The sequence below is a fragment of the Phyllostomus hastatus genome, unplaced genomic scaffold (genome assembly GCF_019186645.2).
Source record: "Phyllostomus hastatus isolate PE091 unplaced genomic scaffold, TTU_PhHast_1.1 phas_scaffold_345, whole genome shotgun sequence".
In the NCBI taxonomy this organism is placed as follows: domain Eukaryota; kingdom Metazoa; phylum Chordata; class Mammalia; order Chiroptera; family Phyllostomidae; genus Phyllostomus; species Phyllostomus hastatus.
In genome coordinates, this window is record NW_025334024.1 from 3,559,697 (window position 1) to 3,574,419 (window position 14,723).

The window sequence follows — 14,723 nt, forward strand, 5'->3', positions numbered from 1 at the left end:
CGTTTCTAGGCAGGGGACCGGGGTGGAGGGCTCTGCACCAGCCCACAACCCCCTGCGCCCAGCTCCACTTCTGTGCCTGCCAGGGTCCACGGCTGGCTTTAATTCCAAGAACATTCTTCACACTCCTGAGGGGGTCAGAGTTGAGCCTTTTAGTGATGCTTTCTTCCTTTTGAACCCCAAAAGGCTCCGGAGATAGGTGGCAGCCTGAGGAACGTGCTGGGAAAGGGGGCCCGCCTGCTCCCTGCCTTGACGGGCTTCATCTGGCCTTCCTGGAACGGTACGAGTGAGTGGGTTCGGGGGGTTTCAGAGGTCTGAGCAGACAGATGTCCTTGCCATGGCTGACTTGGTTCTTAGCAGCCTGCTGGAAATGCCGGTCTCTCTGGCCAGCTGGTCTCACCACCCTCCGCAGCTCTTGGCCTTGCAGCTCTCTGCCCAAACTGGATCCACGCCCTCACCTGTGGCTGCTTGTCTGGCTGTTTCAACATGAAATCCGCAGAGCGGGACCACCCTCCTGCTCTGGGGCTGCCTGTCTGCTGTCTCACGTGGGCTTCACGGAGCACAGCGCCCTGTCCCACCACCATTAGGGGGCACCTCATCCTGCTGCAGGGGACAGGGGTCTGCTTCTCCTCCCCAGACCTCCCCACCCCGCTCACAGAGCTGAGGCCACGGGCAGCCTGCTCACAAGGGGAATGTGCGTGAAATGACACTAGAGCCTGCAAGGCCTCGCTCCTCCCAGGGTCTCAGAGTCATGGAGTCAACCATCCCAGTGGACCAGGTGTGGTGACCACATGCCTGGCACACCCAAATTCGGGGAACTGACGGGCCTTGAAGCGGCTCCCCCCAGTCTGACTGCCAGAAGTTCCCCCTCTGCTCTATATAAACCATTTCCTGAAACTCCCCCACTAGACCCCCCCCCCCGTAAGAGTCCCAGGAGGGCCTTTCAGAAGTGGTCACGTCCTTCGTCTCCTTCTTCCTCCACAGTTGTGGCTTTGATTCCTCTTGCCACGTGGGTTTCTACCCTCCACGTGGGCTCCAGTTGGCCTGTTCCTCTCTCCTCAAGGCCAGAACTGGGGGTATCAGCCAGGGATTAACGGCACAGAGTAAGCTTCAAAAGCCACGGGGGCCATTGGAAGGCCTGAGCTTAAAGGTAATTTCCCTTCCCTGCAAAGGGCAGGCATTTAGTCCAAATGGGCAGAGTCAGGCCAGCAGGGGACAGGGAGCAGCCACAGCCCAGATGGCCACCCCAGAAGAGCGAGCGACTGTCCCCAGCCTGAGATGCCAGATGGCCACTGGTTTCTTCTCCTAGAGGTAAGAGGGGGTCGCTGGGAGCCTCGCAGGGCTTCCTCACGGGGCCCGGAGGGGAAGCAGCCCGGTCCTGGGCTGCCCTCAGAGGCCCGGCGGGGGCCTCTCTCTGTGTCCCCGCTGTGTGACCACCCGTCGGTCCGCAACATCACCTTCTCTGCACCCAGCCGAATGGCAAGCACTTTTCTCTCCTTCTTCTCCTGAATTTTTAAAACTGTGCATTTTCTTATAGCAGAAGCCATATACACTCCTGGGATATTTTTTTAATATAAAGATTACAGCAGATTATACTGGAGAAAGAGGGGGCAGAGCTGCTCCCCCCCACCATCCACCCCCCACCCCCCACCCCACTGAACCACAGTTCAGTGTGAATCGCTCCAATTTAAATTAAATGAGATATTGAAATTCAATGGCATGTACAAAAGAAAGTTCATTTTCTTCTCACCGTTGGCTGCCAGTGCCCGGGGGAACGTGGTATTCATCTGTTGCACAATTCATTTGCTTGGAGAGTGGAGCCCGCTGCCAAGGAGAGAATTTCTGAGCATTCGGTTTTGTCTCTAGGCTGCGAGGGAGCCGTGACCCCTTCACCCCCGCGCTGAGGCTGCCAGGCCTTTCCGGGGAGGTGAACTGCTCTCTGGGGTCCCAGGGAAACTGGAAGGCGGGTCTAAGGTTCAGAACTCCCCCTTCTGCGTGCACCCCCCACCCCGTTGAATATTTTTCCAGCTGGGAGATTAAAAATGAGGCTGTTGGAGGCCAAGTCCTCAGCAGCATTTAATAAGGTGATCAGACCTGGTGTGCGTGGGAGCCCCCTAAAGTCCGTGGGTGGTGCTTTGGTCTTCCAGACAGGCTCGTCCCCGCTGAGGAGGGGCCCAGTGCCCAGCTGTCTGCAGCCGGGGGGGCACTGCCTGCGTCTCCCAGGATTAACACAGGCCCCGAGCACTGGGGGGCCACTTGGCACCTGTGGACTTGGAAAATGATGTTCCATCTCCAGAGAAGGACAGAGACAGAGCACTGACTAGAGGCAGCACACAGACAGGGGTCAGAGTGCCAATCACGAGCCTGGCTGGCTGAGCCAAGGTCCCAGGTCCACAACTTACTAACTGGTAATGCTGGGCAACGTCACCTCTCTGCCTCGGGGTCTTCATCTGTGACATGGGGATGAGGATGCCTCCCTGTTGTGTCCGTTGTCATTGAGAGTCAGTTCACTTGTCTCTGGGTCATGGTAAGCACTCAATAAACCTTCCGGACGGTTGGTGACTCAGGGCTTCCATTACCAGATGCTGGTCGTGGAAAAATAGCCAGATTTTTGCCCCATGTCAACTCAGTGACATAGTACCATTGTCCCAACTTTCAGATGTGAAAACTGAAGCACAGAAAGGGCAGGAGACTTACTCAAGGCCGCTCATTAATTCACATTTTTAATTCAGAGGAGTTGTAACTTTTTATTAGGAAATTGTTCGAGTACAGGGAAGTGCAAAGGATACCTTAACATGCACTTACAACATATTCGCTGAAGTTCCCAAGAGGTAGAACGCTGAGATAGTACCTGCTTTGTCCTCCTCGCCCATCCTACCTTCTCCTTCCTCCTTCCCAGAATCCAACGCTCACCTGCAGCTCTCTCAGAGAGCTCTGTGGTGTGTTACGCCCATTTATAAACTGCCCGGTCTTTCTCAAAATGTTCGGATTGATGTCATACCTTCCAGTTTTGCTTTTCTCCTGCTCTGCAAGCTTTTGAGTATGTGGATGCTGCAGATCCGGTTCTTTCACGTTGGCTGCTGTGTGGTTTTCCACTGAAGGATAAGGTCATGATAGTATGCCACAGATTGTCCATTCATTCTCCTGACAAACAGCATTTCCGAGTTCTAACTTTTACCCGAGGTGCCGCAGTGAACACCCTCCTGCCACTGCCTCATGGTCACAAGTGCACAGGTTCCTGGGAGACACAGATCCACGAGTGGAGTGGAGTGGCTGGGAGGCAGGGGATGAGCTTCCCCAGATGTTGTCCAGTTCCCCCCCAGGAGTGTCCCACTTCCACTTTATGGGCATAGAGAGTTCCCAGCTCTCCAGCCAGGACCAGCATCCCCTCGTGGTTAATTCAGTAAATGCCTGCCAGCACGTGCAGCCTGCCAGGCCCTGCTCGGGGTTACCAAGTGACAAAGCCGGGCCCAGGAGCCCTGTCTCCAGAGCCCGCGTGGGAGATGCTACAGACCTTCTCACTCTGGCCCCCTGTGGCACCTACCGAGCTGCGATTTACATAATTGGCTGTTTATATGTTTGCCCCCCTCCCATGCCAGGCAATGATCCCCTCCAGTAAGGGGTCTGGATGGTACTGTTTTTTGTATCTCTAGATCTACTCTGTCTGACATGGCAGCTGACAGCCACGTGTGGCTCCGGGCACTTGAAATGTGGCTTGTCTGATTCGAGATGCGCTCTCAGTGTAAAAAGCACACACTGCCCTTGGAAGACTGAGTATGAAAAGAAAGAATGTAACTGATCTTAGTAACAAGTTTTATATTGGCTACATGCTGAAATGATACCTTTTGGATTACATGAACTATGTTATTGAAATGAAATGTTTCTTTTTACTTTTTTAGTAAAGCTACCAGGAAATTATAAATGGCCCTTGTGACTCAGATCAGACTTGGGTTGGATGGTGCGACCCTCCACTTTGCCAGGCTGGCGCCGTGTGGCAGGCGTCCAGGGAAGGTTGAATGAATGAGCGAATGAATGACCCGATGCTTGCGAACAGGAGGACCCCTTGTGTCTGAGCCCCCTCTGGCTCCACCCCTGGCATTCACAGGCAGTGCAGAGAGGCTGGTCCCTTGCATAACAACCCTGACACCCTCCCCTTCCTCCCTTCTTCTGCCCCAGAGGGAGAGAGGAGTGTGCTGTGGGAGCCGATGGTGGCGGAGGGAAGGCATTGTCTGTCCGGCCAGCCTCCCCCTGAGCGGGGCGTCACGGAAAGCCCCACATACACCAGGGAAAAGATGTCCTTCGAGGTCTAGTGAGCACCCTCAGCCCCCTCCCAGCCCAGGCATGTGACCCCCCTCAACCCTGCTGGCACTCTCCCCGTATGTCCATCCAAAGCCCACGGGAGGCCAGGGCCACACTGTAGAGGGATGTGAGCCAGCCGCTCTGAGGAAGAACGCCAAGGGTGCTCACCCCCCACTGCCGGGCACAGTGCCCAGGCCCTGCTCCCCACGGCACTGGCTTTGATGCCTCGCAAAAGGTTAACTTTGAAGCTGCCAGCCAGGCCCCTGAGCCAGGCAAGGCTTGAAAAGAAGAGCTCTGAGGCCTCTAGCCCGCAGCCTCCTGCAGAGCGACCCCTGAGCAGATGGTCTGAATGGCCCGGGCATTGCCCTGTCTCCAAGGATGTGCAGAAACCTTACCCATTTGTAACCTTGGGAAGAAATGGATTTCACCGAAGGTTCCGGGTCACCGAATCTTACCCCTTGGGCACAGTGGTTAAACGCGCTTTAATGGTTTTTATGTGGGACGTTTGACCACAGCGTTTGTCCTTTCCTCTGTGACAAGTGCTGACCGTTAGTTACAAGGCTGGACCATTGCACGGTGACATCCTCGGGTGCTACTGAGCATCAAGGACTATCCCTTCATCCCTGAAATGACTCTCCTAAGCTGAGCTGGAAAAGCCAAGCTTATTCAGGTAGATTTAAAGTAAGGGCAAGGGTTTGAGCCAGGTCTTGCATCTGAGCCCTGGGTGGTCTTTGGCACAGGGCTTTGGGGTGTGGGCAGGCGAGGTCCCCAAACATGCTCTTGGATACATGGCATTACTGCCCTTATAAGAACACATTGGTTATATGAACAAGAGTGCCCGTCAAAAGCAACAGCTTCCCTGCAGATCACAAAGGATTGATCGTTTTGTCTTCAAGATGGTTCTTAGGTCTGCTCTTTCCCTGAATTTGGCACAATCTAAATACATTCAACAGAGCCAACTCACCCAAGGGCTTCAGGAGGCACAAAGATGGGAGCCATCCGCGATCACTCCTGTCCCCCGCTGCATCCCACTGCCTCCCCCCTGCCTCTCAGGAGCTCTCCCCACCCCCACCCCTGTCCTGCTGGCCTCCAAGTCTCCCTGCCTCAGGAGGTCCCACCCCCAGGGCCCTGCCGACATGAAGAATCCCACCCCAACCCACCATTACACACCGATGATTTTGAAACATTTTTAAAAATAATTCCTTTTTTTTAAGATGTTATTTATATCAGAGAGACAGAAAGAGAGCGACAGAAACATCGATAGATTGCATGTGCCCCAGGTGGGGACTGAACCCACAACCCAGGCATGTGCCCCGACTGGGAATGGAACCAGTGACCCCCCTCTGTTTGCAGGCTGGCGCTGATCCACTCAGCCACACCAGCCAGGGCTTAAAAAATAATTCTTATCATTTTTCATTTAAAATTACCTGGCTAGTAAGTCACTTCTTCAATTTAATGCTGGCTCTGAGTGCTCAGCAATCCTGCACACTCAGGAGAATGCTTGGGAAGGAAGCGAAACCACAACGCGCTTTCAAAGGTACCGGAACTTGTGTGAAGACTGAATTTAACGACAAATAACATGTCGATGTCTGAAGCAAAGTTTTGTTAGCTTCTGTTTTTCGGGTTTCGCTATATTTTAGAACCCATGGGTTTTTCGTTTTGTTTTGTTTTGTTTTTATAATTTAACTTTTGAGCGGGGTAATCCATTTTCCTGATTCAAGTTTCAAAAGGTACAAGGGGACCAGGCAAGAGAGGCCCCCAGGGCCTCTGCCCTAGCCTGCACGCCCTCCCCCCGGGCAGCCCGGTGTCTGGCGGGACCCTCCAGAGACACTTCATGCTTGTTTTTCTCCCTTTTCAGTGAAAGGATCGGACATTTGTGTACTCTCTGCACCTTATTTTATTTCTCACGTGGCGATCTTTCTGTATTAGGACATAAAGAGCTGTCATTCTTTCTTATGGCTGCAGAGCAGCCTTTTCTGTTTTTGTTTGTTGTTTTTCCTTCCGACTCTGAAACAATTTTATGGGCGCATGGAGAGGCCCCAGAGCCAGGCACCGTCTACCTCCTGGAGCAGCACCCATCCCCACCCCATCAGGTTGCCTTCCCCGGAGCAGAGTGGGGCCAGATTCCCTGCACGCCTCCTGATCCAGCCACTCCCCTGCTGAAAACCCCCAGTGACCAGCTGCAGCCATTGTCATAGAGACCGAACTCCTGAACACTGTCCCAGAAGCCCACCTGTCTGGCCGCCTCTGACCTCTGGCCGAGGCTCACACTCTCAGCTCCCCACTTTCTCGGCCCCTCACCAGGCTTCCTGCAAGCCCTCCAGGCAGGAAGACGGCCCTGCTCCACTCTCATCCTACCATCTTCTTCCAGGGATACCTTCTTGCCTCGTCCCTGAACTCTGCCATCTGCCTCTCCGCCCCTGAACTTGGCTTCTGCAACCCCCATGATGCTGCCCATCATATACGTCAGGGCCGTCTGCCCGCTGGCCTGCAGACCCCAGGAAGCGGGGTCTTGCCTGTCTGTTCCCCAGACTGCCGGCATCTGACAGAGTGCGGATGCTCAGGAAGGAATGGACGCACACGCCAGCCCTTCACCATCACACTGTATGATGGGGAACATGTGACTTGACTCTGACCCCACACACGCCCCTCACTCGTGGGGCCCCGGCTGCCCACTCTGCCTGTCAGTTTGACTCTCCTCACCCACGTCATCGGGGGTGCTTTCCAAGGCCCCTGGGCTGGGCTCCTTTCCCCATGGTTTCTCCACTTCCGTCCCCTTCAGTTCTCAGGTGGCTTCTGCTGTTAGTCTTCCTTCGCATCTTCCTACCTTCCTACCCTCAGGCTCCTCCTCCATAGAAGTTCTGCAGCTTCTCTTTCTATTGCAGCACCAAAAGCCCTCAGGCTGCTGGTGGGGTTCAACCACCCTAGTTCTCTCCGAACGCCCCAGAGCCTGAGAAGCCTCCCCTCCCAGCACCCCCCCCCCCACAGCAGGAGCTGCTCTAGCATCTTCTGGTCACCTGGTCACTCCAGTGCCCCGTGCGTCCCTGGAGGTGAGGGGTGGGGAGGTGTCCCTTCCTCTGCTCTTTGGAAGTGACTGCAAGGCAGATATTGTCATTTCACAGCTTAACTGAAGTATGACTCACATACCACGAAATTCACCTGTTTTGAGGCGAATCTCAATACTGTTTAGTGAATCTACAGATCCCTCTACCCATTTACGGTCCCTCCTCACGCCCAGCCCCAGCCCTCGGCAGCCACCAGCCTGCTCTCTGTCCCTACACGTGTGCCCACTCTGCCCATTTCTCAGACGCGGGGTCACGCAGCGTGCGCCCTCGTGTCTCGCTCCCCGCCCTGCGCACAGTGGCCCGGAGGTGCATCTTCCATCTCACGGCCGGGGATGGGTCCACGGTGTGCGGCCCGATCACGGCTTGTTTCTTGCTCACTCGCCAGCTGCAGGACGTCGGGGTCGTTTCCACCGTTCGGCTGCTGTGAATGCAGCTGTCAGGCACACTGCGTACAAGCCTCTGTATCCACACGTTCTTATTTCCCCTGGGCAGGCACCTAGACGTTTGTGTCACACACGCAGCCCTCGGGCCGGCTCCCGCCACATCCACACGCCACTGGCTTCCTTCGGCTCCAGCCACCCTCGCACCTGTGAAGTGGTATCTCACTGCGGTTTTAATCTGCATTTCCCTCAAGACCACGGACGCTGAGCTTTTTTGTGTGTGCTTCTTGACCATTTGTTTATCTTCTTTGGTGCAATGTCTATTCTCAACATTTTGATTTAATATTTTAATTTAATATTTTAATTTAAATTTAAGTTCTTCACTGGGTTACTCGCCTCCTTGGGATTGAATGCCGGGAGTTCCGAGTGCATCAGCCCCTGATCAGATGTGCGATCTGCAGGCGCGTTCTCCCAGCCTGCGGCGTGGCTTCTCATTTCCTTAATGGTGTCTTTTGAAGTTTTTAATTTTGCTGAAGTGGCCACGGATTCTTGTGACTTTCCGTCTGCTGGCAGATGCTGCTTTTTCTGCTGGGTGCCGGCCTGGTCTGGCTTTCTTGGGGCCATTTCTTCCGGTGGTGTCTCCCACACACGGTCAGCGCCTGACTGTGACCGGGCGGCGGGGGCAGCTCCCTGCTCTCGCCGGCTCTCCCCAGCTCGAAGGGGCAGCGCCATGCAGAAACCCATGCTCCGTCACCCGCTTACCCAAGACCAGTGGCAAGCGCTGGCACCACTTGAGGCCTCGGTCACCCCGCCTGTGATGGGGTGTAATAGTGCCCACCCCAAAAGGCCATGCAAAGTTAGTACCTAGAACAGGGCCTGGTACCTAATGAGCTCAGAACAAATGTGAGCTGGAGTTGTCTGATTCTTTCAAAATTACAGTGAATTTACCCCACTCTTGCTTGGGATCCTCCCAGCAGCCTCCTGAGCCGGTGCTCCTCACCCCACTTGAGGCGTGAAGACTGAGACTCAGGAAGTCTGAGCAGTTTGCTCAAGGTCCCACAGCCCCGCAGGAGGGCTGCCGAGGTGCCAGCCCGGGCCAGGGGACTCCAGCCCAACAGCTGCCCCCCGCCCCCAAGGCAAAGTGAGACATCTGCCACCCAGGAAGCTCAGGAAAATACCGTCCCTGACCCTTAGGGCCCCATGTCAACACTGCTTATTAAACCAGTTTGTGTCAGACACTGGGCCCAGGACAAGGGACACAGGGGACACGAAAATGAGACATTCATTGCTGCTGCCCCAAGCTGAACGCCTTGTCCCCCAGGGAAGACAGAGCTGCTACTACGCAGTGTGGTCTGTGCAGGTCAGAGGCCCGGGCTTTGTGGGGCATGGAGCAGGGGTCTGGACCCGGCCCTGGGTACAAGGAGGGGGCTTCTCAGCCACCCCCAGGACACGAAGCAAGGGTGTGGCTCTCAGGTGGCTCTGGAGCAGGCAGGCCCACAATGATTGGGGTGTCCTTGCTGTGTGGCCAGCTTGTCTGCACCCCCAACACCACACTCCTAAGGCCTGTGTTTCTTTTTTTTAATTTTTAAAATTTTAAAATAGATTTTATTTACTTTCAGAGCGAGGAGAAAGGAGGGAAACATCAATGTGTGGTTGCCTCTCGCACATCCCCCTCTGGGGACCTGGCCTGCAACCCAGGCACGTGCCCTGACTGGGAATCAAACTGGCCACCTCTGGGTTCGCAGGCCAGTGCTCAATCCACTGAGCCACACCAGCCAGGGCCTGAGTTTCTTTTTTAACTTTTCATCTAGGGCATCTTCAAACATATACAGAGAGAGGGAAGAGCACAACCAACCCCCATGTACCCATCACAAACTCCAGCAGTGACCGCTGAGGGCCATTCTCGTCCCTTCTCCCATCCACTGAGTACATCCCAGGAGTCACATCATTCCATTCCTGTGGCCCCCGTTTCCAAAATCCCGCAGTGCAAGTGTGGGCACACACACGTGCACAAAAGTCCCTCTGGAAAGCGAAGACCACCTTCCATTCAGTCAGTATCAGTGGGCCCTGGTGAACCTCCAGCCTTGCCCTTTTTCAGCCACACGTCGTTGGTCCAAGCCATTTCAACTTCTCTGAGCCTCAGTTTCCTCACCTGTAAAATGGGACGCAGTGCCTGCCGCTGACAAGCTGGCTGTGGAGACTAGCCGAGAGTGCAGACTGTCTGTGGGTGCACAGCTATACAGAAAAACAAAGACCCCACAGGGGGGTCAACCCCAGCGTCAGGAGGGGGACGGGGGAGAAGAATGGGGAGGGGCACACATAGACCTTCAAATATCTATAACGACAAATCTCTTAAGGAAAAAAATATCCTGCAGATATGGAAAGTTGTTACAGTTGGGCAGTTGGTGAACATGTAGGTATAGCTTGTCTCAGTCTCTGGGCTTTTTGGAAGAGTTGGGTTAGTTCACGAATCCAATTGCAGCCAATGAAAGTGAAGCTTGAAGGGAGCGATAACTCAGAGCGTGTCCACGCTCGGCCCGTGGGGGGTGCCTGCCTCGGTTATCTTGCTGTGTAACAAAACGTCCCAAAGGTAGTGGCTTAAAACCACCATTTTATATTTTCTCCCAGTTCCATGGGTTTCCAGGGCTTGGCCAGGTGGTTTGTGGGTAATGCATGACACGGACTGGGGCTGCCGTCTCCTGACGGGGACCTGCCTGAGCTGGATGTCCAACCTGATAAACACACAGGGCAGGTGGGTGGTGCTGGGTGTCGGCTGGGAGCTCGGCCGGGGCTCTCCCCGTGGCTGGGGCATCTCTCAGCACGGTGGCCGGGTCCCAACAGGGGGCCACCCTGAGAGCAAGTGTTCTAGGCTGGGGGAAGCAAAGCGGCCAAGGGTCCAGGCTTACGTACCCCTGTTGTCTTTTGCTGGTTATGAAGTCACAGGGCCACAGATTCTAGGAGGGGGAAGTCCGCCTTGCCTCTCAATGGGGAGTGGAACAAAGAATTTGCAGCCGTCTTTAACCTACCTCTGTGCTCAGCCAATGGTCGTTGAATTGTTGAATATGGAACTAAATTTCAGAGACTTGCCTCAGATAGGGAATTAACTGCTGGTGGAGTTTGGGGAGTTGTGGGCAGAACAATCTTGTCCCTCTAGCCCTCCATGACACCCTGTGGGGCCCCTCCGGGCCTGAATACCTCCAAAGCCCCACGTGACTGGGCTGTGTGCCCAGGGTGAGGGGAGGTTGTGCCATGGTGATCCGCAAGACCCACGGCTTCCCGGACCCACACAGGGTCTGCTAGGAGGCCAGTGTGCAGGGGCCCTCACTCCCCTCGCCATGGGGGCCCCCAAGCGATTCTGCTCAAGGCCATCCTGAATGGGACGACCTTCAGTCAGCACTTGAGCCCCACTGAGCCTCAGGCCTGCCCTGATGTCCTTCTGGGCTCCTAAAGACATCTGCTGGCCAGTGACGTCTCGGCACTGACCTTCCCTTTGCTTCCACTGACCCCTCCTGGCGTGGCACCATCCCCCTCATCACCTACGCTGCCCTCTTTGGCCACTGAGAAGGGGCACAAACGACCGAGGCCATGCAGACAGAACAGCTCCCCGCTGTTTCTGGGCAGGGCAGCCTCAGAGACACTCTTCTCTGCAGCTCCCTGGGCAGCCCCACTGGTTGGGCATTTTGGCAGATGGCTCCCTTTGGGAATGAACAGTGGCACCTGCTTCTTTACTTGGAATGTGCCTGGTCCCTTGGTCCCCTTCTGAGGACTCAGAGTTCTTCATGGGCTCACTCAAACCCCATCTGTTCTGTGAGGAAGGGTGGCGTGCCTGCACGGCACAGGGCTCTGCATCCCATGGTGGGGGGTGGGAATGGCCAGCAGTGCGGCCCCGGCCCCTGCCCTCGGAGGCTCACCTGTGAGTGCAGAGGCAGCCCTGCAGCAATCACATCGAAGAGCCCACAGTGGTCTGCAGTAGCTGGACGGGGTCCATAGAGAGACACTTGCTCAGAGCTACGAAAGAGTTAACTGAGCAAGGGCGGGGAGGGGCCAGGGAGGAAGGACATTGCAGGAAGGGGGAGCTGGCTGACAACCCTGATCCCTTTGCGCCCTTCTTGGGCTGCACCCAGAAACCCCACAGCCAGCATCTCTTCCTGATCAGCCACAAGGCTGCCCCACTCCCCTCAGGGGCTTCCTCCGAGGCCACCTTCTCAAAGGGTCTCTTCTTGTCCACCTTGTCTAAAATTGCAGTTCTCTATTTCTGCCCTTTACAGCCTCCTACTGTTTTATTTTTCCTCCTCAGCACCCAGATTCGACTACCCACGAGGGGTAAGGGGTTTTGATGGCCCATTCACTTGTCATATTCTCAGCACCCAGCCCCGTGCCAGGCATGCAGTCGACCCTGAAACTCTGGTTGAGGCGTGCACAGGAAGTTGCTCTCCAAACCGTTAATCCCTGAGGGGAGGGGCAGAATTGTCTAGTTACTCCACTCTGCTTCCTCTGCAGGCCAAGGGGTCGTGGGCTGAGGAGGGAAGGCTTTGGGGGGACAGATGTCAGGGGCCTGAATTCTCACACACACACAGGCACGCGTGCACCAGGCCCTCACCTAGGAATTCCCACGTCCAGCACCTCCCTTCTCCCAAAGCCCAAGGCTCCAGGTGATCCTGATCACAGGCGGGGATGGGGCTGCTGCTCCCCCTTATTCTCCCAAGTCTGTGGGTTCGAGGCCGCCCCCCTCCTCTTCAATTGCTGCAGCTGCTTCCAAGTGGGTGATGCGAGGTGAGCCCACTGAGCTTGACTCCCCTCTCGGTGCCCAGGGGGTCCCCACCTTCAGCTTCCCGCTACCCCCCACCCCCAAACTAAGGCCAAATTCCTCAGGGGACCAGGCACCTCACCTGGCCAGAATCACAATATCCTAGTGAACTCTCTCTCTCAAACAAAAACCTTTATATTTCAGAAAATTTCAAACACATAAAAATAGAGTGAATAGTATAATAAACCTCCAGGTACCCATCCCTTAACTTGAACAATTATCAACATTATTTCATTATTGTTTCATTTTTCCCTGCCCCCCACCCTCATTCTACCTCCTTTTTACTTTCCTGAAGTCTGTTAAAACAAATCCAATCTTCGTACTAAATTTGGTCACAAATACTTTTCCACATCTATCACTGAGGGCTTTAAAGACACAGTGATACCACCATCACATCTGTTAAATTAGTAATCATTTTTATACTGTTTAGTACCCAGATTGGGTTTAATTTTCTGCAACTATTTCACAAATATCTTTTCATAGCTGGTTTGTCCAAATGAGGACCCGTACAGGTCTGACTTGCTGCCTTTGCCTGGTTGACCTCTTCAGTTTATGGTCTTGCCTGCGGATTCTGACTAGCACTGAGGTTCTCCTGGGGGGTCGCCGATTACTGTCATCTGTGGAGTTTCACAGACCGCCCACGCCTGGGCCCTACCTAAAACAATGAGGTCACGATGCCTGGGTGAGCTGCGCCTGGGTGGTCGCTTTATTCCTTTTTATTGATTTCTGTGTTTAGTTCCCAGTGATCCTGGCAGGCTGCCAGGGCTGGAAACCCCTGGATTATCAACTGGCATGAGGCATTGTGCCTCTGAGGGATGGGTGACAATGTCTCGGAGATGTTTTTGGTCATCATGACTTGGGGAGGGGCTGAAGCCGGGGATGCTGCTCAACATCCTACAGTGTCCAGGACAGCCCCCAGAACAGAGTGATCCAGTCCCAAGTGCCGAAGCACCAGACACCGAGACATCCTGACACCACAGCACAGACCCCCCTGTCCTCAAGGAGGGGAGGCCTGGGGCCAGGGTGGGGGAGCACAGTAAGGGGGATTCCCTCCATCCCTCACCTCCGTCCACACAGGTGACCGAAGGAATCCTCCTGGGCCTGCTCTCATCTGTGCCCCATCCCTCCCAGCACCCTGTCGCCTCAGGCAGAGGAGGGTTCAGCCAAACTCCTCCGAGACTGGTGGCTCCCCTCCAGGGTTGGGGCAGGAGGCTTGTGGCAGAAGAGTCCAGGAGTGGAACAGATCACCATTAATGGGCTAGGTGGCCTGCGACATGTCTGTGCTGAAAGACTCACACCTGGGCAATGGAAAGAACAACCGTCTGCCCTCAGACAGCTGCCCTGAGCAGGGTGTGACATCAGGGCACACAGGCAGCCTCTTCACCGGGCTACCCCGGTGGATGGGCCGAGTGGATACTCTGAAGTGTTTGGGGAAATGAATGAATCCCCATGTCTTCTGTGGAAACAGGGCCCAGAGACAGGCTGACCTCACAACCAGCATCCTGCATTCCGCCGCCTGCACTAGGCTTCTCAGGAAAGGCCCTTCTCCATCCCTCTGGAACAAGAACGTGAGTGGCTGTGCCTGCCATCCGGGGCTTCCCCACACCTTGGCTGCCACCATCAGAGGAGCAAACAGGACACAGGCCTCTTGGCAGCCAGCAGCCCACTTTCCCTTCAAGGTTAGGGAGTGGGGACAGGTGGAAGGGCCATCCTACCCCTAACCCTGCCCCCTTCCGTCCTTTGATTTGGGGAGGAAATGACACATTTTCTGCCTGTCACTCTGACTTGATACGGTCAGAGGAACCAGAGATTACATCTCTAGGAACGACTCAAGGGGAGGACACACAGCTCTGATGCTGACGATGCAACACAATTCTTTCCTGCATTCACCAAAGGAGTGTGACTGTCCTGCTCTATGACTCGGTTTCCCTTTCTAACCCTCCAGAAGGACACAGAACACGGGGTGTGGAAAGCTGGGGTTTGTAAGACAATGCTGGCACGACAGGCTTATGACAATGACAGGAAGAACAGGTGGCAGGGGATAGCTTTCGCTGTGCCAGGCAAGCTGGGTATGTGCCTGCAAAGGCCACCTCCTGGTGGGAGCCTCCTAAGGAGCCCCTGTGGGTAAAAGGCCCTGCACCCACACCAAGGAAACTGAGGGATGACCCCCAGCTG

General features: G+C 55.1%; 1 protein-coding gene across 1 annotated transcript in view; it reads left to right on the forward strand.

Annotated features, from left to right (window-relative positions):
• The first annotated feature begins 13,222 nt into the window (after positions 1-13,222).
• CUNH16orf74 (chromosome unknown C16orf74 homolog) overlaps positions 13,223-14,723 on the forward strand; it is a 32,931-nt gene continuing 31,430 nt past the window's right edge. Inside the window, exon 1 of the mRNA XM_045819127.1 lies at positions 13,223-13,230. Coding sequence (XP_045675083.1) covers positions 13,223-13,230 — 8 coding nt within the window. The remainder of the gene's footprint in view (positions 13,231-14,723) is intronic.